We start from the raw sequence: 24,837 nt of genomic DNA on the forward strand, positions 1-24,837 counted from the left end.
CTATCCAGTGTTAATTCCTGGTTAAATAACACCTCGACTTTAAAATTCTCAATTGTTTACAAATTCCTCCCTGGCTCTATTTTTCCCCATTTCTGTAACTTCCAAAATTGCAATATCTGTGCTCCCCCAGTTCTTGTTTCATGCACCTTTCAAATTTTAATTGTTCCACTATTGTGGGTGTCTAGTCCTAGGCTCTGGAGTTCCCCCTCTGCTTTCTTGCTTTCTGTTAAGTTTTTTCTTAAAACCTACTAGTTCATCAACACTTCATGAACTGAGTGGCAACTTGAACTTTAACTGGTTAAGTTGGAGTTTTGGTGTTTACATACTTCATAGTAGAGTTTTGTAATTTCTGATCTTTGGAGATAAAAATGTTCTACATTTTATGACTTTAAGAATTTAGGGTATAAGGAACCTATTTTACTTGCGAATAGATGAACAGGGGCATTTTTCCACTCAACATCAGCTTTGGTTATTAGCAGAGCTTAAAATTTAGAATTAATTTTTTTTTAGAAAGTATACTGCTCTAGCCCTATTAGTGTTCCATTCATAGTTGACTTTTTTTCTGGATAGGATACGTACTGCAAAACCTTGTATCTTCAGTCTCCTGTAATTATTACAGGGATTTCCATCATTCTGAAGCCACTTTTTTTTCCTCAACAGTTACAGTATCTTACTCTGTGAACAATGTTAAGCCAGGAGCTCCCTCTGCTGTTTAGTCATATAAATAATGAGACTTGATTTAACCATTTTACAGTTGGCTGCAAGCAAAGCAGGCAAATTGAATCAGAATGACTTGATTTGTTTTAATCAATTGTGTGCCTACTAAACTTTTGCAGCAGTTGCCGTTTTGCTTCCACCACACTATCAAGCCTTTCGCTCATTAAGGATGAAAGGATGAGCAGTGGACTGTCAAATGTTAAGGATTTCAAAACATCAGAGACAGTTTTAGCAGTGATCTAGATGTGTTTAGACTGTGGCAGAGGTACAACACTTGCGATCTGAGCTTGACCTATCCAGGTCAGTCCTAATGTTGTAAAAGCACCATTTCAGCAGAATTTCTAACACTTGTCTTGCATTAGAACACTATTAAAGAATATAGTGCTTTAGGACAAGATCTGCATTGTAGTCTACTTTTTTAAAATGTAGATATGACATTGTTTTCATACATGTGGCTATTTAAGTGGGATGTACAGGTAACTACCATTTGTATTAGGAAAATAAATACACTTTACAAAGTCTATCTTGTAACACATCTCAAGTTTTACAGTCTATATTACTTTTAAATTAGCGTTTCAAATTCTCTGATGTGTGTCCTCATTTCCTTTATTATACTTGTGTGAGCTGAAGTAAATTCAACTTCAGTGAAGCTAAGGTACGTTTAATTACTTCCCTTCATTCTTATCACTAATGTTGAATCCTTGAAAATTTGATGATGCAGAGGAAACCATATGGACAATTGTGTCAGTGCCAGTTGAAAAAAAAATTCACCTAGCCTCACCCATCAGCTCATGTGATAAGGGTTTCTCCAACATGTTTTGAGGGAGTGAGTTCCAGATCTCAACTATCTAACCTGGTTGTCAATTTTCCCCATAATAACACCATCACTCTTCCATTAATGAAGACCACCCACCACCACCACCCCCCCCCCCCCCCCCCAAACTACTCTCATACACTCCCAGTTTCTGAGCACTGTAAGGGAAAAAGGTCCTTGCTACTTATTTTAACTTGGCCTTGCATAATTTTCAACAACTCAATTATATCTGCCCTTGGCCACCTGAAAAGAAATCAACCCCTATTCAATCTTTCCTCATAGCTAAAATTTTCCAGTCCTTCATAAATATTCTCGGCATATTCTCCAATTACTCGTTTCCTTGTAATGTGGTGCTCTGAACTGCACACAATACTCAAATTATCGTTTATCTTGTGTGATGCATAGTTCATGCACATCTTCTCTACTCTTATAATCTCTGCTTTGGTCAATGAAGGAGAGCATCTTGTGCAGTTATATCCACCTTATTTACCTGCCCTGCTGCCTTTAAGAATCTGTGGATGTATGCTTCAAAATTTCCCTATTCCTTTATAGCTTTGTGTATTTCCAACATGTATTACTAGATGACTCTCTCCTCTCTTTAAGGTGCGAATCCTTATCTTGTTTGAGTTGTCCAAATATATCCCCTCTCTTTGAACAAGATTCCATTTGGACTTTTCTGCTGAACTGACCAAACTATCTATGTAATCCTGCAGTCTAAATCTTCTTGTGGTCTATCTCACAGTTTTTTTTGTCAATCTGCAAACCTCTTTATCTTGCCTGCCGTATTTAAGTCTAAATCATTAATATACACAATATCAAGCAAGACATTGGTAATGGGCCCTTTGGGACCCCATTGGCAATAACCTTCCAGTCAGAACAACAAGCGTCAAACATTACCCTTTGTTTCCTGCCATTCAGCCAATTTTGGAGTCAAGCTTTGTCACACCCCATAGGCTTTTACTATTTTGGTAAATAGGACCTTGTCAAAGCTTGCCAATATCCATGTAGATTACATCAAATGCTTTGCTCTTACTGACCATTCTCAAAAAAACTTCGGTGGGGCTACTCAGAAACAGCCTTCCCATAACGATGACTACCATTACCTAATCTGTGCTGCTTTAAATCAAAGTTTACACTGTTCCACTGAACTAATTGCAATAATTTGATTCAAATAATGTACATAAATTATATTATTTTGGAAGTTCGCTCTGCTTCGATTTATTTTCACTATTATCAGTGCACTGATTTCAGCAATTTCATAATGCTCCTTGTATATAGTCATGAAAATATCACACGGTCTCAACCATAGCCAAAGGGAACTTTTATGTTGGAGAATTCTTGTGGTATTAAGGAAGGTGCAGTATCTAAAAGTGATTTTTGGTATCACCAGCAAACACAGCATTATTATTACCTATCAGTGTCATGTTTAAGTTGTTGATGTGCTGCTTTGAACCACTAATCAGCCTGGCACAGAATACTGCCAGGTGAGGAGTAGTAAGAATTTGAACCAATATTTGAATGCTCCTGTAATAACTTCCATCCAGGCATTTGGAGTATATTCCATCATATCTGAGTGGTCTTGTAGGGTAGTGGGTGGTTTTAGGTATCGGGTGAGAGATACCTAAGAAGAAGGCTAGTGGCTCTACTTCGTTGGGAGTTTGAGGAGATTTGGTATGTCTCCAAAGACTCTTACAAATTTCTATAGAGGTACGGTGGAGAGTATTCTGACTGGTTGTATCGCAGCCTAGTATGGAGCCTCCAAAGCACAAGATTGCAAGAGGCTGCAGAGGGTTATAGACTCAGCCAGCTCCATCACAGGCACAACCCTCCCCACCATCAAGGACATCGTCAAGAGGCGGTGCCTCAAGAAGGCGGGCACCTGGGACATGCACTCTTGTTACTACCATCAGGGAGGAGGTACAGGACCCTGAAGACCCAAATTTAATGATTCAGGAACAACTTCTTCCCCTCCACCATCAAGTTTTTGAATGATCTATGAACCTGTGAACACTACCTCATTATTCCTTTTTTTTGTTGCATTATTTAATTATTTTTGTAATTTATAGATTTTTGTGTCTTGCACTGTACTGTTGCTACAAAACAACAAATTTCACTTCACGTGTCAGTGATAATAAATCTAATTCTGAGATGGTTAGAACAGAACACCCAGTTGTTTGTATGCTATAGTAACCTTGACTTCTCTGCTCTGTTATGAACCCCTGGGAGTGTAATGATGGAGGATTCAGTGTTGATAGTATCAATGAATGCAGTTGGAGTTGGATAGATTCTCTCAGTGAACCTGATTGTTTTCTGGCACTCGTATGGAATGAACATCAATCTAAACCGGATATTCTCCAGGTCTGGCTGTTCAAAGCAGATGTTAGCAAAGCATTGCTGCTCACAGGTATGAATAGAATATATATTTGTGAATTGTTGAGTTCGTGCCAGAGTTGCAGGTGAATTGGAACTAGGGACAAAGCATACAACTTCAGCACTCTGTGTCCTCTTTTATATGCAGCATACATACATACAATGGCTGCAGGCAAATTATTTCTTGATACTACATGTAGAGATTTGAATTGGGCTGAGAAGAATCATCTGCTTGACACTTTCGGCTGAAGATGGTTGTAAATGATTTTCCCTTTTTTATTGTACGTGCTTGACCAAAGAAAAAGGAATATGAGTAGACCGTTTGATTCCCTCGAGCCTACTCCATCATTCAATAAGATCGTGGCTCATTCAATTTTTTTCAAGCCCACTTTCTCACCCTATGTCCCTAATTTTTGATTCTAATACTGAGTAAATATCCATCTGTTTCAGCTTTGGATATATTTGAACATTCAGTCTCCATATCTTTCTGGGGCAAGAAATTCCAAATTCTTTCAACCCTTTGAAAGAAAAAAAACGTCAACCCCATCTCGGTCTTAAATGTGTGACCCCTTATTCTGAAACTATGCCCTCTGACCCTAGACTCTCCCCTAAGGGGAAACTTGGAGTCTGGGATGTAGAACAACGGTCAAAATTTTGGATCCAGTCTTTGACTACGAGTGCCGAGCACATACTATGACATCTGGACTGACTGCCTTTGTCAGCTCCTCATTCATTATCCAGCTGTAGCTGATGGGGCTATCTAGTTTTATTCTTGTTCATTTTGCAGTGGTTTAATATGTCCAAGTAGCTTTCCAAACCCCTTTTTTTAAAAAAAAAGTTGAGTATGCATTGTTGTGGGACAGACCTTGCAGACGTGGCAAGGAGAACATGTTTCCTTCTCTGTAAGTCATTAATGAAGGAAATTAATGGAACTTAGCATTACTTTCAGCTGATTATGCTGGTAAAGGAGGGAATTTTTCTGTGGAGATTGAGGCAAGCAGATAATGACATCTGGAGTTCAAAGTAGCAAGTAACTTCAGATTGTTTTTAATATCTACCGGGTTGATAGTCTCCAGGTCTGGCAAATAGTTGAAGTTCTTTTTGTACACTGAGCAAAAAGAGTAGAAAAAGTTGGAGATAAGGCTAAATAGAACATAGAGATTTATATTTCCAAAAATTTAAAAAATAATATAGCTATGATATCATCATCACGATCATGAAGCATATATGGTGCATAAGTGCTAATGTAGGGCAGTAAGCATTTGCAACTTGTTTCTGTGTTGCTTATGACTGACTGTAGTCATTTTAGTCTGTTTGTCAAACAGTATATTGTTATCCAGGATTTTGTGAATGGAAACTGAATGAATAGAATTTGGAAATCTGGGCCAAATTAACGTGGAGATATTGCATGTGTATTTACTAAAAATCTAGGTTGACACATTAGTGCTGTCACGAACCAGCAACAAAAGAAACACACCAAGCATGATTCAGTGTTAAAAACTATTTTATTAATCACTACTTATGATAATACGTAAAATAAAAGTAAAAATGTTAGTATGTTAGAATTCAAAAATGTTAAACCTCGAACGTTAACCCCAAAACTAAACTCTTCGTGTGTGTGTGTGTGTGTGTGTGTGTGTGTGACAAAGTCCCAAATTCCCAGTTCAGGAATGGTTCTTAAAGTTCAGTTCCGCAAGCCATAAGGTGAAACATGAGCAAGGGCTTCTTCAACAACCACCGTTGTCTGAAGATAAGACGTAGACGTAGAGAAACATAGAGAGAGTAAATACGAACTCCAAATGGTCTACGATGGAACCCAAACGACACTTCAGTGTTCACTCGGTAGTGACTCTCTCACCCCGAAAAGCATCCGAATCGTGGTCGTCCACACACAAATACCTGTTTCCTTCTACAGGTCAGCAACAAAGTGAACTCCACCGGATTACTTCCAATTTCCGTACATGGATTTCAGTGGCAAACACAGTTATTGTTTCTCATCCATTGATAGAGAAAACTAGCAGGCTGGTGTCTCTCTCCCTTCCCCTCCCTCCCTCTCTCTCCCTCTCCCTCTCTCTCTCTCCCTCTCTCCCTCTCCCTCTCTCTCTCCCCCCCCCCTCTCTCTCCCCCCTATCCTCTCTCCCCCCTCTCCTCTCCCCCCCCTCTCCTCTCCCCCCCCTCTCCTCTCCCCCCCCTCTCCTCTCCCCCCCTCTCCTCTCCCCCCCCTCTCCTCTCCCCCCCCTCTCCTCTCCCCCCCCTCTCCTCTCCCCCCCCTCTCCTCTCCCCCCCCTCTCCTCTCCCCCCCCTCTCCTCTCCCCCCTCTCCCCCCCCCTCTCCTCTCCCCCCCCTCCTCTCCCCCCCCTCCTCTCCCCCCCTCCTCTCCCCCCCCTCCTCTCCCCCCCCTCTCCTCTCCCCCCCTCTCCTCTCCCCCCCCTCTCCTCTCCCCCCCCTCTCCTCTCCCCCCCCTCTCCTCTTCCCACCTCTCCTCTCCCCCCCTCTCCTCTTCCCACCTCTCCTCTTCCCACCTCTCCTCTTCCCACCTCTCCTCTTCCCACCTCTCCTCTTCCCACCTCTCCTCTTCCCACCTCTCCTCTTCCCACCTCTCCTCTCCCCCCCCTCTCCTCTCCCCCCCTCTCCTCTCCCCCCCCTCTCCTCTCCCCCCCTCTCCTCTCCCCCCCTCTCCTCTCCCCCCCCTCTCCTCTCCCCCCCCTCTCCTCTCCCCCCCCTCTCCTCTCCCCCCCCTCTCCTCTCCCCCCCCTCTCCTCTCCCCCCCTCTCCTCTCCCCCCCTCTCCTCTCCCCCCCCTCTCCTCTCCCCCCCTCTCCTCTCCCCCCCCTCTCCTCTCCCCCCCCTCTCCTCTCCCCCCCTCTCCTCTCCCCCCCCTCTCCTCTCCCCCCCCTCTCCTCTCCCCCCCTCTCCTCTCCCCCCCCTCTCCTCTCCCCCCCCTCTCCTCTCCCCCCCCTCTCCTCTCCCCCCCCTCTCCTCTCCCCCCCCTCTCCTCTCCCCCCCCTCTCCTCTCCCCCCCCTCTCCTCTCCCCCCCTCTCCTCTCCCCCCCTCTCCTCTCCCCCCCCTCTCCTCTCCCCCCCCTCTCCTCTCCCCCCCCTCTCCTCTCCCCCCCTCTCCTCTCCCCCCCCTCTCCTCTCCCCCCCCTCTCCTCTCCCCCCCCTCTCCTCTCCCCCCCTCTCCTCTCCCCCCCCTCTCCTCTCCCCCCCCTCTCCTCTCCCCCCCTCTCCTCTCCCCCCCCTCTCCTCTCCCCCCCCTCTCCTCTCCCCCCCCTCTCCTCTCCCCCCCTCTCCTCTCCCCCCCTCTCCTCTCCCCCCCTCTCCTCTCCCCCCCCTCTCCTCTCCCCCCCCTCTCCTCTCCCCCCCCTCTCCTCTCCCCCCCTCTCCTCTCCCCCCCTCTCCTCTCCCCCCCTCTCCTCTCCCCCCCCTCTCCTCTCCCCCCCCTCTCCTCTCCCCCCCCTCTCCTCTCCCCCCCTCTCCTCTCCCCCCCCTCTCCTCTCCCCCCCTCTCCTCTCCCCCCCTCTCCTCTCCCCCCCTCTCCTCTCCCCCCCTCTCCTCTCCCCCCCTCTCCTCTCCCCCCCTCTCCTCTCCCCCCCCTCTCCTCTCCCCCCCTCTCCTCTCCCCCCCCTCTCCTCTCCCCCCCCTCTCCTCTCCCCCCCCTCTCCTCTCCCCCCCCTCTCCTCTCCCCCCCCTCTCCTCTCCCCCCCTCTCCTCTCCCCCCCCTCTCCTCTCCCCCCCCTCTCCTCTCCCCCCCCTCTCCTCTCCCCCCCCCTCTCCTCTCCCCCCCCCTCTCCTCTCCCCCCCCTCTCCTCTCCTCTCCCCCCCCTCTCCTCTCCCCCCCCCTCTCCTCTCCCCCCCCTCTCCTCTCCCCCCCCTCTCCTCTCCCCCCCCTCTCCTCTCCCCCCCTCTCCTCTCCCCCCCCTCTCCTCTCCCCCCCCTCTCCTCTCCCCCCCCTCTCCTCTCCCCCCCCCTCTCCTCTCCCCCCCCTCTCCTCTCCCCCCCCTCTCCTCTCCCCCCCCTCTCCTCTCCCCCCCCTCTCCTCTCCCCCCCCCTCTCCTCTCCCCCCCCTCTCCTCTCCCCCCCCTCTCCTCTCCCCCCCCCTCTCCTCTCCCCCCCCTCTCCTCTCCCCCCCAACTTCTTCAACAACGTCATTACGTCCTTTATCTTCTATTGACGTAAGCACGCCCCACACACACATACACACACACTCTCTATCTTAAAGGGACTTTCACTGAGTCCGTAACAGTGCAGAACAGAGGGGATGATACATTATCAGGATTCTGTTGAGATGTTAAACTATGACCTTATTTACTGTTTAATGAGGACATAAATGATCCCATTGCACCATTTCAAATGAGAGAAGTTTTCTCCAGTGTTCTGTGTAATCAGTATCGCAAACACAATGTCAGGAAGTAATCATATTATTCATTCTGGGAACTTGGTGGATGCAGTGTGATTGTCACATCTCTTGCAGCAATGATTTCCAAGTTTTTTGAACAAAAACTCTCCTTATTCACTAAGGTTGAAATATGCACCCTGAGCCCCTCCCCTCCAAAATAATTAATGATTTATGGGCTGCATTATTTTTAAAATATTGAGAATATAAAGTTGAATGTTCTGCTGAAGCACATCACGTTTTAACACAGCACATTTGACATAAAACACAGAAACTTGTAGAGGCCATTTGCTCCCACTTGAATGCTCCATCATTCTGTAAGATCATGGCAACACTTTTCTGCATTAACCCCATATTCCTTAATTTCTTTTATAACAGTGCTCACAGAATGAGGTTTCCATGGAATGTGGACTTCATTGAGGACTCTAATGAAGCAAAGGGAACATTGCAGCTTTATATTTCAAGAATCCATTCTGTTTTCTGTTTAGTGTGCTAAACTAAGTGGCCATTACCAGCACAGGTATCGAAAGTGTTGTCAGCTGGATGAGCTAGATTTCTGAGTTCTGGAGTTTGAGCTACAGCTGTTGTCATTGCAGTTCATCCATGAAGCTTGGCATTTCATTGATAATACATTTCAGAAGGTAGTTACACTGCAACTCAAGAGGCCAGTCAGAGAGTAAATGGATGACTAGCAGACAGACAATAAATAACATGCAGGTAATTCAGAAGGCGAAAGGACATCTTGCTCTCTAACCAGTATTAAGATCTTAATATGAATGGAGTAGAAGTTTACTCTGGGGAGTGCAGCCAGAGCCAAGACCAAAGCACCACAGCTGTTCAGGGAGAGAGGAAAAGGTCAGGAGAGCAGAAGGGGATTTCTGCAAATTGAGTTGTGATCTGAGGATGGTGGGTGCCTTTTAGGTGGTAGGGACAAGACCATCATTGAGTGACTGCAGAGTATTGTGGGGCAGGAGGTTGGCACCAACCTGGATGTTCAACATCATAGGGAGGAAAAGGGATGAAGTCTTGTCAACAGCTTTTACAGAGTTAGGTACGAGGTTAAGAAGCAAGATTTCTGAGGTAATAACCTCCAGATTGCTCCCTGTGCTGGATAGATGATGCAAGAAGGAGTACTTCAGATTTCTAGGGCATTGGTTCAAGTTCTGGGGAGGTGGAAGATGGAAACTGTACAGGGCAGATGTGTTGCCATTTAACAGGGCTGGGGTTAATAGCCTTGTGCTATTGGAGAGGGTTTAAACAAGCTTGGTAGGGGAATGGTAAACTGAAGAAAGATTCAGAAGGCTGAAAAACAGAATTGAAAAGCAGTATGTTAAGCAGAGGTTTGAAGGAAAGAGAAAGCAAAGACTAGAAAATAGAAATGGAGTCTGGCTGGATTTGTTACAGAAGGGTCTTGTCTGACTAACTACATTCTTTGACAAGGTAGCAGGGAGAGTTGATAAGGGCAGTGTAATTGATGCAACCTATGAGAATATCAGCCAGGCTTTAGAGGTCACATATGGCAGACAGTTCAAAATGAGTAATATTACATGGAATCCAAGGGAGAGTCGCAAATTGGGTCCCAAATTGCCTCAGTGGCAGGAAGGAAAAAGTAATGGTTAAGAGTGGCACAGTGGAGCAGCTGTCATAGTTTCCAGTAACCCAGGTTTGTCCTCTTGGAGTACTGTCTGTGTGGAGTTTGTATGTTCTCCCTGTGGCCACATGGTTTTTCTTCCACATCCCAAAGGTGTGCTAGCGGGTTAATTGGCTACTGTGAAAAATTTCCCCTAGTATAGGTAGGTGGCAGGAGAATCAACAGGGAGTTTATGGGCATTGAGGTAGAATAGGTTACAGGGAAAGATGTTGGGAAATAGGACTGATGGGCCTGCTCTGAGAGCTGTCACAGACTTGATGGGCAAACGACCACCTCGTATATCATAAAATATGAGAAATAGCGCTTTTTTCTGATTATGCAGGGCTCAGTGACATGTTCCTTGCTTATTGTAAATTATCTTTGACTTAGATCTCAAGGAGCATGATATTTGTAATTAATCATGCACTTGCATTACTGAAAACTTTTGATAGCAGTTTCATGCTGCATTCTGTTGAGATGCTCAAAGTGTGGCATACTGTAAGAATTTTAGAAGTACCTTTAAAGTTTAATCAGATGAATTTTCACTTGGATACTTTTAAGATGATGACCCTGATAGTTTGATAACACTCTGCAAAGCAGCAGGGAAATTATCTCAGTCATTATTGGAAGTTTGTGACTGTAGCCAAAGGTATTAAAGGATTTGTACATTTCCTGTTTGGGCTTGTGCTCTAATAAAATTATTACATTGTGATGACTGGCAGGCAAAAACATTAACTGATTACATCTAAAAACAATATATTGTACTATTAATTTTGTTATATTTGAAGGAAGTAGTATTTTAAATTGTACATAAAATATAACAAAATTCAGTAATGTGCATTTAAAAACTGGTATCATTTCTCTTGGTTAGTGAATCCTGTCAGAGTGGAAAATCACCCCTTGTTTAATCTCTGTCTTCCATTTTGTTATTCAAACCATGGGATTAGTGATTCAATCGATTGTACATTAAAATTCTGCTGTGCTAAGGAACATTTTCAATATTTAACCTGTTCATATAACATGGAATGCATTTTAAATCTGTTTAACCATTTAAGTATTTTTTCATCATAGAACCATAGAACAATACAGCACAATACAGGCCCTTCAGCCCACCATGTTGTGCCGACCTTTAAACCACACCTAAGACCATCTAACCCCTTCCTCCCACATATCCCCCCATTTTAAATTCCTCCATATGCTTATCTAAATTCCTCCATATGCTTATCAATTAGCATTATGTTCCCTCCTGGTCAGCTCTCCCATTCTCATCCAGTCGGTACTTTCTCTGTAGCTGTGACACTTTACTCTACTGTTATTGTTTTTACCTGTACTACATCAATGCACTCTGCACTAACTCAATGTAATTGCACTGTGTAATGAATTGACCTGTACGATCGGTTTGTAAGACAAGCTTTTCACTGTACCTCAGTACAAGTGACAATAATAAACCAATACCAATTTCTTATCAAGCTTACTGTATTATCTTTCAACACGAAATGTTCATGGTTGGAACCATCCAGTCACTGAATGTTCTATACTTGAAGAGTAATCTGACATCAGAATATTTAGATGATGTAAAATAATCCATCACATTGGTTTTAAAGCACTCATTTGGCTTCCAGCAGTGAGGCTAAAAATCTGTGTGTGCTGATGATTGATGATTTCCGAATTAATTAGATTTGAATATAATTGCAAATAACTTTCATATAATGAGTTTGCATCATTGTACTGTTGCTCATGCAAACGTGTTTGTATGTAGGACTTTCTTTTAGCAGTTAAAACTCTATCACCAACACCTAGGGGCATGACTGATGCTGCATGCATTGTAATCCTTTGCTTTTCTGTTCCGTAACAATGTAAATTTTTAACTGTTTTCTTATTCCTTTGAGAGCTTGCCTCTGTCTTTGTAGTTTACTCCAGGACTGTGACTTTTGGTTCACTGCACTCTCTACATTCCCATATATTTGGCCTCCTGCATGTTCCTGATTTCCCACTCCCCATTATTAGTGACCATTTGGTAATTTGGTTACAATCACTACTAAGCTCATGCAGTAAGAATGCACTTTGTGGATGAGATATGTGGGAGGGGGAAGCAGAGGAGTGAGAAATCAAGTTGGCAGGTCTGGGTCCATTCTGGATTTGACTATAACTTGCTTTAGAGTTTCTCTAGGGAGAAGCTTCTCTGACTGCAATAAATGAGGGTTGGAGAGCAAGTGGAGGATTTAAGTCAACGTAGGACTAGATCAGGATGCTGATCTGAGTAGAACTGCAGAAGGGGAGGAGGAGAGAAAGATGTGGGAAGTTAACGAACTGTGAAGCACCATGGGATAATTCACGTTACAATATAATTCCATGTTATTTTCTCCAGGCAACTTGTAGAAAGAAGCAAATTTCAAAATATTAAGCTTAATTCAGTTGCAGTGAGGACTTAAGTCATTTGTACATTCTTAATTTTTCTTTCAGCCAATCTGACAAAGAATCAGGCTCAAGTTCTGGGAGCAGCAGTGATGGGAGCAGCAGCCAATCTGATAGCAATGACTCCAGTGACTCTGACAGTGGTTCAGACTCTGCCAGCCAATCTGATTCTGATTCATCCGGTTCAGAAAGTAATGCGTCATCATCTAGAGGAAAGAGACCAATTGAAAGTAAAGTCCTAAAAACAGATGGAGCAGAGGTGAATATATTAAATATTTTAGTGTGACTACTTCATATTTATCTGAAATGTGCAATGCTAGATTTGATATGAATTTGAAGAAGTTTTCTTGAAGTTGCAGTTTATGCATCTTAATCATTAGAATTCCATTAATTATTAATGTTGTTTGTTGAATAACAAAAGGCCTCATACAGAAAATATAAAATTTCCTTTCCTCCAGTAATTTTATGCTTGCAATAACCTTTGGCCTATAGTAAACAATCATTGCCAGGTAACTCTTGTATTGGCAGTTGCAGAAAAATTTAACTTATCTTGAATGCCAGATTGTTTGCATTAGGGAGGGATGTTGATATTTTGGTAATATTAGCTCATTAAAATTTGTGTGACCTTTTTTAAGTTTTACCTGTTGACATGCTCTTGCTCAATGTTGCAGTTTTGGAAATCAAATCCAAGTATTTTGGCTGTGCAGAGATCTGGAATGTTAAGGAAACAACAGCTACAACAGCAGCAACTTTCTTCAAACAACAGTTCAGAGGTTTGCCATTTGATTAAAATAATACCCAAGAGACCTCTATTAAATATAACAGGCAGTTACTAAATGTGTTAAGTCACCCAGCATGTTGCATTTAACATAGGAAACCAGGAAATTTTGCCCTCTTGCATCTTGCAGTGATGGTTATATTTCATCAAAGGCACAGTGAAATTTATTCAGTAGTTCTACAATAGTAGAGTAATTCTCTACATTACTCAACAGAACCTGATCTGCTATCGTTCCTAGGTTTACAAGTATTCAGTATTAACTTCATTTTTACAGATGGCTAAGGTTACATCTTGAAATATTTTAAGTAAACCCAGTGGATGCTCTTCATGTCAGTATTGCCAGTGGGGCAGTACTCTGTAATTTATAAAAAGAATGTTTATTTCTGCAGTGTGGTTATATTTGGGAATTTTGTTAATCTGGTACCCTTGGGAGTTTGGCAGAGCCAAACTGGTAGATTTTCCAAACTATTGGATATTACTCCTATCAATAGCCCAACATACTTCTAATTTACTTTTTTAGATGTTGTGCAGTATTACAATAAGTAATTATCATGCAGTAATATAATGTTTCCAGTGTAATAAATATTACACAGCAGTATAATATGAAGTTTCCGGTGAACCTGATGGGTTTAAAGGGTCTACAGAAGACAGGGTCCCTGTGAGTTTAAAGGGAGTGCAAGGACTGGGGCCTGGGTGAGTATACAGGGATTGGGGTGGGGGGGCTACTGGCCGTATTGAACCTGATGCAAAACGTCAAGTTTTTCAAATAATCTCATCATGGGTTATCAGAGTTTTACTGTAGTCTGCACAGTGATGCAAAAATATTCATTTAATTAGATTTGATTTTTTATAAAGTGGGTCCTACTGTTAAATACATAAGACTGTAGATATCTTTGATGTTTAGTTGTTCATTAAAAAAAATTTGATCTCTTGAATATTATAATATAAAATCTTATATTACTTGCTTACCACTCTACTTGTAAATAGTCTGTGTTGAAATTTTGCAGTTTTTCTTTAAATTGGTGAAAGGATCGTTGAATCCAGAATTGTTTGCAGTAATTTTTGTTTCATTTTATGTTGGTATGTTAAAAATGATTTGTATTGCTTTGATACTTCAGGAGGAATCATCAAGCAGTGAAGATTCTGATGATGACTCGTCCTCAGAAGACACTGCTAGACATGTGAAGCGCAGAGAGTAAGTTTTTTTTTATTGTTTTTTATTTACGGCTAAGAATGACTTCATTATCTTACATAGCCGGTCTGTTGTGAGCACAGCATATCTGCAGAAAGCGTTGTATAGAGAAAAAGTAATTTTAATTGGGGAGGGGGGTAGCTTAAGAGATGGTTCATTCCTTCCGCCATGTATGCAGGGCTTCTGTATGCTCCGATGCATGACTTGGTTCTCAATACCATCCCGAATGCTGCTCCTTGAATAAGAGTGGACCACAGGTTCCAAGGGCTCTGTGGAGTTATTACATTATCAAGTCCCTTTGTTTTTCTTGTTGTGCGGTGAAGATCATGTCCACTTTCCTTCTAGCTGCACCTCTCCCATACCTCACCATTTTTCCTGTTTCATCAAAATACCTCTGCAACCTTGCTTGTTCCTTGACTTCAAAATAGGGGGCCACTTTTCTCTATCAGATTTTAAACCACAACTTGAAATCACTCAAGTTTTTCTTCAAATCCAGAGTTGTGTGGTGTGGTTTCTGCATTACATAGGTTTCTGATTGTGAAGAAAATGTTCAAATATTCTCTGCCCCTGAGGGTGATGGAGGTCAGATCATTAGATATATTTAAGGCGGAGATGATAAATGTTCGAAAGATCAGGGAATTGAGGGTTGTGGGGAACTGACACAGAAGAGTTGAGGCCAGCATAAATTAGCCATGATTGTACTGAATGGCGGGGCAGGCTTGAGGGGTCTAATGGCCTGCTTCTATTTTGTTGTGTTTTTGTATTTCTGCAACTGTAACAATTTTCTGCAATATGAAAGAAGAAATTCCTCTAAACTCTCCTTGTGCTTTTTTGTGAAAGAAAAACCTTTGGTAATAGTCTCCATGCATCAAAAAATGCATTATCAAAACCAATCCCTCCTTCCAGCACTAGGCCCACAGCATTACATGTTACTGCTCTTTAAGTGTACGTTCAAGAACTTCTTGATAATGATTAGAGATCCTGCCAGTATCTCCCTGAGGCAGAGAATTCCAGACTCTTGCCATCTTCTGGGTAAAAAGTCTTTTGCTCATTGCCCCTCTAATCCTACCAATTAAATATATCATTGGTATATGACTCTTCTACTAAAGAAAATTGGTCCTTCCTACTTACTTTATATAGGCCCCTCATGTTTTTAATCATAATACTAGAACTGGGTACAGCCTCCAAATAGTAGCCCATTTAGGACTGAGATGAGGAGAAGATTCTTCACATAGGGTGCTGAATCTTCTATCCTGGAGGGCTGTGTGGGCTCAGTTAATGAGTATGCTGTAAAGAGAGATTGATAGACTTCTGGACATGAAAGGAATGAAGATATGGGGATAGGTCAAGAAAATGGTGTTGAGATAGATCAACCATGATCTTGCTGAGTGGCTCAAGTATCCAAGGTGCCCACTCCAATTAATTTTCTTATAAACATCAATTAAATCTCTCCTTGGATTTCCAAAGAAAACAGCCTGTTCAACTTAATGCCTATAATTTTCCAGTCCTGGCAACTTTCTTGTATATCTCCTTTCTCTTCCAATGGTACGTTTCTGCTAATATGTTGACCAGTGTTCAAGCTGTGATCCAGCCAGTGTATCAACCTGCTACCTAGGATATATTCTCCAAGGTCCTTCTGTTCTACACCTCTTTAATATCCCTCCATTTATTGTAAATTCTCTTGCCTTTTTGTACATCCTAAATACTTGCCTTGCACTTTTCTGGATTGATTTCCATTTGCTGCTTTCCTTCTGAATTGTCTAGTCCATCAGTGTCCTCCTGAAGTCTAACATTTTTGGCCTTGCTGTCAATCCCATGACCAGTTTTTGTATCATGTGCAAATGGCTTTATGTCCTCTGTATTTAAGTGCAAGTTGTTAATCGCTAGATCATGTACTACAAATAACAAGATTTCTAGTACAGAACACACTGGAAACAGCCTTCCAACTGTAAAAGCACCCATCAACCATTACTATTACTTCCTGCCACTGAGCCACTCTTCCTTGTGTCCCATAGGCTTTTACTTTGATGTCCAGTCTAGCATGAGGGACTTTGTCAAAAGGTTTGCTAAAGTCCACATACTCTATCAAATGCACTGCACTCATCAACCCTCCTTGTTACCTTGTCAAGAATTTCATTCATGTAATTAGACTTGACCTTCCCTAAGCAAATCCAGGTGGACAGTTGTGAGCAGTCAGTGAATCCCTACGTGAAGATTTAAGCTGTCCCACAGAATTGATTTCTGTTATTTGCTTATTGCTGCAGTTGGCTACTAGCCTGTAATTAACTTGTTTATCTGTGCATCTCTTTTTAAATAGTGGTGCCAATCCTAATGACATCACTCTTGTTGCCACAGATAATTAGGTCAGAGCCTCTGCAGTTTCCTCCCTTTTTAAGAGCCTGGGATGTATTTCATTCAAGGTTTGTAACTACCTTCAGGGATGCTCAATCCTTTAAAACTTGCTCTGTTTACTAGGTTTGCAATATTTCACACCCTTAACTATAATGATGGCAAGTATCCCTATTTTGTGAAGGCAGCCTTATTCATTAACAACCTTACCCATATTCTTCACCTTGCACATTTAATTACTGTTTTGGTCCATAATAGGTTCTTCTACATTTCCACTGGCCCTGCTTCCTGTAAGGAGTCCATTCCATTCTCCCAGTTTCTCAGGCTCCATTGTACCTGTTTTAATTCAATATGTTGCCCACCGGTACCCCCAAAGTGTCATCCCTTTTCCTTAAAGTGACTCCCTTCCATCACAGTTAATACTGCTCTCAACCATTTCTGTTCCATTTTCCACACTTCTACTCTCATCCACTCTCCTCTCACACAGAGGAAAATTAGGGTTCCCTTGTCCTTGTCGTCCCCCTCCACTCCAAGCCCCATATTCAGCAATAATTTCTACTACCTGCAACTCGATAGCACCACCTGACACATCTTCTCTGCCTCCCCTTTTCAAAGGGACTTTTCCTTTTGCAACTCTTTGCAACCTAGTTGATTCTTCCGTCTCCACTAGGATCCACTCCCCTATACAGCGCCTTTCCATGCAAGCAGTGAAGATCCCAAACCTGGAGCAAAAAAACAAACTTCTGGAGGAACTCGGTGGTCAAGGAGCATCTGGGGGGGGGGGAGGGGGAGGGAGAGGTAATAGGAATTGTTATTGTTTTGGGGTAAGACTCTTCATCAGATCCTGATGCAGAGTCTCGACCCAAAACCTCGGTAGTTTCTCTCCCCCCCCCCCCCCCCACAGATGCTGCTTGAGTTCCTGCAGTGGTTTGTTTTTTGCTCCAGATTCAAGCATCTGCGGTCTCTGGCAAAGCTTCCCCTTGCATCTCTTCCCTTCTGACCAGTTTGGGACCACAAATATTCCTTCCAGGTGAAGCAGTGATTGACTTGTAGTTCTTCCAAGTTAGTGCCATCCATGCCTACAATGTTTTATCTTCAGGTATGTTTCCAGTGCATTTTTGCTGAAATCACTACATTCTAACAAAGTTGTCCCTATCCAAATTTAAATCTTTACTCGAAGTTAAAATAGAAGTAAACTTAAACCTGAATAATTTGTATTGATAATGTGATTTTTGTATTTCCTACATTCAGTGCAAATATTATTAAATTAATTAAATCCAACATGACATGTAATGTCATATTCTAGTTTGCACATTAAATGAGGTTAATAATGTTGGCTTACTTTTTTTTGGTACCTCCTTGTTTGTCCTCAAAAATGCTAGTCTTTAGTTCTGATGGTGTTTTGTTATATTGCTTTCACTATTCTTAATGTTATCTTTGATCAAAGAACTGCAGGTATGATTCAGAATATAATCAGTTGTCCAACTCTTCTTCTCAGTGAATTTATGATGCAAACTTCCTCCAGGAGGCTCTTACTGGTGAGGCCCTGTACAGCACATTGGTTTCTGAACACAAGTTCTCACCAAAACGGTCTGAGAGCAGGTTAAGCCACACCCTTAGGCTGGTTCAGCTGTCTAATTTGCACTGTATATGAATAGCTCACTAGGTTTCTCCCCCAGCATAAATGCTAGGAAATTCAGGAAATCTCTGTTTCATAGGGAGTCCCAAAATCATATTAGAAAGGAAAATCTATGGTGATTGGCTGTGCAGATGTTTGGAACTTAGGCAGAAGTCCAGCTTCCACTCAGTTACGGGAGTAAGTGCCAGTGGTTCCATTCAGAAATGCTAATGCTTCTGCGGAAAAACATTACAACAAGGCACAGTGAGAGAAATCACCCTATCAACATGGCAGTAGAGTAGGTATATTTCCAAAATGCACATTGATTTATTTTTCCCATGCGGCTGTGATTTTGTTTCCTGCGTTCAGTGAAAATATTATTAAATTGATTAAATCCAGCATGGCATATTATATCCCAGTTTGCACATTAGATGAGATTAGTAATGGTGGCTTAATATTTTTTTGGTACCATGTTGTCCCAAAGTTCTAATTTTCTGTTACCACAGACTGCCCAGTTATATTCTAAGAGGAAGTTATACATACGAAATATATTAAGATAAGATTACATCGAAACACACAGTGAAATACATCCTTTTGCATAGAGTGTTCTGGGGGCAGCCCTCAAGTATCACCATGTTTCCGGCACCAACATAGCATGCCGACAACTCCTAGCCGGTATGTCTTTGGAATGTGGGAGGAAACTGGAGCACCTGGAGGAAACCCACGCAGACATGGGGAGAACGTACTGACTCCTTACAGACAGCGGCGGGAATTGAACCCGGGTTGCTGGCGCTGTAATAGTGTAACTCTAACCACTACACTACCGTGCCTTTAGTTGTAATTTTGCAGGTTAACCCCAATATTTCACCATTAGATTGGTTATTTAATATAAATCGACAATTAAGATCCCTCTAACACTGACAATTACTGGCATTGTCTTGAAACTGTTGAGGTATGATTTGTGTGCTTGCACGATTAAATTATTATTTTAATATTTATTTTTGTGGTCATGGCATCACCAGCAAGGCCAGTGTTTATTGCCCATCCCTTATTGCCCTAGAGGTGAGCTGCCTTCATGACCCACTGAGTCCACCACCTGACAACATTTAAGAAGTATCTGGATGGGCACTTGAATCGCCAAGGCATCATAGGCTATGGGCCAAGTTCTGGTAAATGGGATTTGGATAGATAGCCAGCATGGACTTGGTGAGCCAAAGGGATGCCTTCTGAGTTTTGTGACTCTAATTCCTTCTGGTGAAGGTGATCCTGCAGTGCCATTGAGTTGGGAGTTCCAGGATTCAGAGCTGTCACTGATGAAGGGCCTGTGATAAATTTCCAAGACACGGTATTGTGTGACATGAGGGGAACCTGCTGGTGATGGTATTTCGATGAACCTGCCGTTTGTGTCCTTGTTGATGGATGCTGTGGGTTTAAGTGGTGCAGTCAGAGTAGCCTAGGCAAGTAATTGCAATGCATTTTGTAGATGGTACATAGTGTAGTGCTATTGAAAGCTGTTACTTTGTCGTAGATGTTAAACTTCTTGAGAGTTGTTTGTGCTGTACTCATCCAGGCAAGTGGAGAGTATTTCATTGAAATCCTGATTAGTACCTTGTTGATGGTAAAAAGGCTTGGGGTGTCAAATGGTTAATCACCCAGCCTTTGACCTGCTCTTAAAGCTATGGTATTATGTGGCTGGTCCAGATGAGTTTCTGGTCATTGGTAATCCTCAGGATATTGATGGTCGGTGACTAGGTAATGGTGATGCCATTGAACGTCAAAGCCAGGTGGTTATCCTCTGTTGTTGGGGGTGGTTATTGGCCAGCACTTTTGTGATGCAAAAATTACTTGCCGCTAATCAGAATTACAAAATTATGAAAATTATTATGCAAGCAGTATGGATTTCTGCCAATTTTCAATTCGCAATAAGTGGCATGTCTGAAAGCTTAAAATCTTCCTACAACTTGTTGCAATTATTTATGAATTTTGTGAAGGGCACAGTCATTAGTCATCCATCAATCATTGTCAGTGAGTATTTAAAAATGTTGGAAAAAAGTTTACGCATTTAATTTTTTTTAAAAAGCATTCAAATTTCTTCACACTGAGGGCTAAGAGTAAACATCAAAATAGAGTTTGCATAGTGATAAATTGACTACTTTCTTTGTTGTGGGCGCTGTGGCATGTTTGCATTTATTGGCCATTACTAATTGCCCTAAGGAGGTGGTAGCCATGGGCTTCTTGAGCAGTGATCCTTTTGATGTCAATGATAGGTCAGCTATGCTTGGTACTGACCCAGCGGTGATGAGGGAAACTCTTCAGACTGGGTGGGCCTACTTTAAAGTTTTGCATAATAGTGAAATAATGTCATTAGTTTCCCTTTTTGTCATGCTGTTTCCTCTCTAGTGAAGACTGGCAGATGTCTGGTTCTGGTTCTGAGGAGGAAGATGATCGAGAGAAGAGTACCTCAGGAGATAGCGAGTCTGACTACCAGCCCAACAACAAAGTGAAAAGCAGGAAACCTCAGTGCAGGTAAAAGTTTGAGGAATTTAAAATGAGGAATTAGCTTTCCTAACTGACTGTCAGTTCTTCCAGAGGTGTACTGAATTTCTGAATCTTGTAGAATGATTAGGCACTTTATCAGTCATTTTGTTGTTAATGTGACCTTCGCTGAAGCAATATTAATGAATAAAAACTGGATATGTTTCTCATTGATGTGGTCAATTGTCACAGGCTTTCCCACTTTATCAGTATGCAAGTATGACTATCAAATACGGGCTGGATTTGAGTTAGATATTATGCCCTTTCTTGCATCTAATCAAAATCAAATTTATTGTCATATGTACAAGTACATGTATGCATGGGTGCAATGAAAAACTTGCTTGCAGCAGCAATAGAGACGCAACATTCACAGGAGAAACAAAAAGAACACAATTAGAACAAATAAAAACAAAGTCCATTGTAGTGCAAAGTGGTCATAGGGTTGCTATACAGAGGTAGTGATTAGGGTTGTGCAGGTTGGTTCAAGAACCAAATGGTTGAAGCGAAGTAGCTGTTCTTGAATCTGGTGGTGTGGAACTTGAGGCTTCAGTACCTCCTGCCTGATGGTAGCTGTGAGAAGATAGCATGGCGGGGATCTTTGACGGTCTTCTGACATTCTTTGTGAAGAGTAATGCTTGGAAAAGATGCAAATAGGTCAGCTTGGGCTTATACTAAGCAAGAGATTAATGGCTTCAGAGGGTGATAGAAGGAAAATAAGAATCGAATTGCAGGTGCAATATTCATCTGTTTGGTAGTTTTCAAAGATCGCATGTGTGTGCACATGTGCATCACTGTATATGTTGTGTGTAATTGATATTTCCACAAAGTATTCTGTAGCTTCTGTTCAGAAATATATAATACAGAAAATCTGGTGGAGAGAAAATCTTCAAGGTATTCCAAATTAGAAACATATTGAAAGGTTTGAATATAGTAATAACCCCTATATGTTCACATAATATATAGGGATTATACATAGAAAAGCACTAATGACTGCTTATGTTGATTCCCTGGAACTGAGATAACTGATAATTATTTGATTTATGACATCAAAGCTCTCAGTAGTTAATTTGGAATGAACAGAGGGATGTCACCTTGTGCTGTGGGAGAGAATTTAAATTAATGTGGAAGAAGGGGGAAGATGACAACCATCAGGAAATATTAGAGAGTGCAACAAGTTATTCGGAAAGGCATTAAAGCAAGGAATAGTTCAAAAATAGGAGGGATCAGGTAGGGCAACTGTGTCAATGTTTGGCTGGTTTGGGTTGTATGTTTGTAAGTAAATGTAGAATACTAAATAAATTTAGTGAGCTGCAGGTACAGTCCTGTTGGGACTGTGATAGAGTGGTGATAAGAGACCTGTCTGAAATTAACCCCTTAGTCAGAAGGTACTTGAGAAACAGAAAGAAATGAAGACAGAGGCAATAGGTGTAGGGAAAACGACTATAACACTAAAATGTGTTGAGCCAATGCCCAATTATAACAGTATGTTTATAGTCCAAAAATAAAGGAGGTGCTGATTCCTAGGATGAGATGCACTGGTGGAGTATTTGGGAAGGGTGATCTTAGAAAAAGTGAAGCAAAAATCAGTGTAAAAATACTTTAGTAGAGTTCATACATAGAATTATCTCTCCGAGGCCACTCATTTCATCACTTCATTGCTAGCTTTTTCAACGAATGCTTCAGCTACTTCCACTCTGCTAATTGTGTTCACTCTGCTAATTGAACTTATCGGTAGGATTTCTGGACTTAACTGGTAGCTGGAGTTACTGCAGTAAAGGCAAGCTGAGAGTTTCATGGTTTGTATCCAGAAGTTAACACCTGACATCAGATCAGTATAGGAAGTGGGTGGGTGGAGGGGGTAGGCATCAAAAAGGGGTAAGAAGCACAAAATGTGTGCGGGTATCCTTCAAGATAGAACTTAGTATTACATTCAAGTAGGGTGGTGACATCTTAAAGGAGTGTGGTCTTTAACAGGAGCCACAAGAAGCTGCAGATGCTGGAATCGGGTGCAAAAAACAAACTGCCAGAGGAACTTAGTGGGTCAGGCAGCATCTGTGAAGGAAAATGGACCAGTCCAGACAACTGTTGTCTATTTCCCTCCACAGATGCTGCCTGACCTGCTGAATTCCTCCAGAAGTTTGTCTTTTCATCTATAACAGGGCTGTATTTGATAAAGGATTAAACAGAAAGAAAGAAAATTAGAAATGCAGTACACATAGAGTGTTGAATGAACAGGCCACTTCTATAACTGTCAACTCAGGGTCTTGCATGGTGTGTTGCCTCTGATGTTGGGGTAAGGTTGCAGAACATTCTGAGGGGATGGGGAGGAGGCAGAGTTGACGGTTTGCATAAGAACCAACGACGTAGGGAATGAGGGTTAATATCCTATAGTCAGTTTCAGAAGGAAGGGCAGAAATTAAAATGAACAGATTCAATGGTAGTAATCTATGGATTACTCCTGGTGCCACACATTAATGAGAACAGAATTAGGAGCACTGGGCAAATTAATACTTGGCTAAAGACATGGCGCAGGAGAGAGGGCTTCAGATTCTTGGCTTATTGGGACTAGTTCTGGAATAGGTCAGACCTATTAATGATGGACAGGTTGAATGTCTTGAGGCTGGGGATTTGATGGCATTCAGGACTATGATGTGGAAGGGTTTAAACTAAATTGGCAGGTACATAGCGCATGCAGATCATAACAGGAAAGAAGAAAATGCACAGAAGAATAGCAGAGTTAGAACTAGGGAAGTAGTAGTACAGTTTTGGAGGTAAACAAAGGACCCACAGCGCCAGCAACCTGGGTTCAATTCCACCACTGTCTGTAAGGAGTTTGTACTTTCTCCCCGTGTCTGCGTGGGTTTCCTCTGGGTGCTCCAGTTTCCTCCCACGTTCCAAAGACTTACAGGTTAGGAGCTGTGGGCATGCTACGTTGGCGCCAGAAGAGTGACGACACTTGTGGGCTCCTCCAACACATTCTCAGTAATGCAAAAAGATGCATTTCACTGTATGTTTCATTGTACATGTGACTAATAAATATCTTACCTTTTGCAAAGAATGGAAGTGTACAGCATTGAAATGGGTCGCCCCCTCCTAACATATGCATTTTAAAACCATTGTTGCTTCGTCTTTGTTTGGCCTTGAGTTGACGGGAAAATAATAGCTGCAAACTTAAAATTGTATTATCATTAAAGGGCCAAAACAAAAAAGGTAAAGAAGGGAAAGGGACTGAAGAGACCAGTTGAATCATCATCAGATGATGATGATGACGATGACGATGAACATAAGAGGGGTTCTCGTCGTCAGGCAACAGTAAATGTCAGCTACAAGGAAGACGAAGATGCTAAAACAGATTCTGATGATTTGCTCGAAATCTGTGGGGAGGATCTCCCTCCTCCCCCAGAAGAAGAAGAAGAATTTGAAACGTTAGAAAGAGTAATGGAATCGCGAGTTGGAAGGAAAGGAGGTACGTTATTAATCTTCAAAGACATGGTAAAATACCATTTAAATAATGGCACGTACTCAATAACAAATTCATACAAGCAAAACCATTTTACCAATATAATTTAGACAATTTATGCATTGCTTGATTTGCTTAATCTTTATTATCCATGATCCTTCCTTCATGAATTTTGGATTATGTTCCCACCCTTGGTGGAACAGATATTTTTAAATATAGCAAAATGTATTGAAAACCTCATTGTACTTATTGAAATAGGTCCTAATAAGGCATTGCAATTGTGAAGCACGAGCAAGAGGGTGTCCATCCTATTAAATTTTTATGTGGCCTCTTTGATATACTGGTAGTTCACTTAACACTTGGGATACGTTTCTGAGAATAAGAATGCTAATTAAATCAGCTCTAAGTAGGGTCATTACTGAGCGCTCATCAGCGCTAATGTGCTCTCACTAGCCAAGTGAATGTAAACAATGTGGCTACTTTCATCAAGCTGTCTGGTCACATTAAGTGAGTTGGTTAGTTTTGATGATTTTCTTCTTTGTTTTCTGGTACTTATTAGTAAAA

The 24,837-nt window shown here is 42.1% G+C and overlaps 1 protein-coding gene across 2 annotated transcripts in view; it reads left to right on the plus strand.

The window, feature by feature from the left end:
• The window catches only part of chd1 (chromodomain helicase DNA binding protein 1), a 105,646-nt gene that overhangs the window by 30,870 nt on the left and 49,939 nt on the right, over positions 1-24,837 (plus strand). For both annotated transcript variants that reach the window (XM_052019623.1, XM_052019624.1), the window contains exons 3-7: positions 12,390-12,600; positions 13,013-13,114; positions 14,238-14,314; positions 20,679-20,804; positions 24,008-24,279. In XM_052019623.1, coding sequence (XP_051875583.1) covers positions 12,390-12,600; positions 13,013-13,114; positions 14,238-14,314; positions 20,679-20,804; positions 24,008-24,279 — 788 coding nt within the window. The remainder of the gene's footprint in view (positions 1-12,389; positions 12,601-13,012; positions 13,115-14,237; positions 14,315-20,678; positions 20,805-24,007; positions 24,280-24,837) is intronic.

The sequence above is a fragment of the Pristis pectinata genome, chromosome 7 (genome assembly GCF_009764475.1).
Source record: "Pristis pectinata isolate sPriPec2 chromosome 7, sPriPec2.1.pri, whole genome shotgun sequence".
Classification (NCBI taxonomy): Eukaryota; Metazoa; Chordata; class Chondrichthyes; order Rhinopristiformes; family Pristidae; genus Pristis; species Pristis pectinata.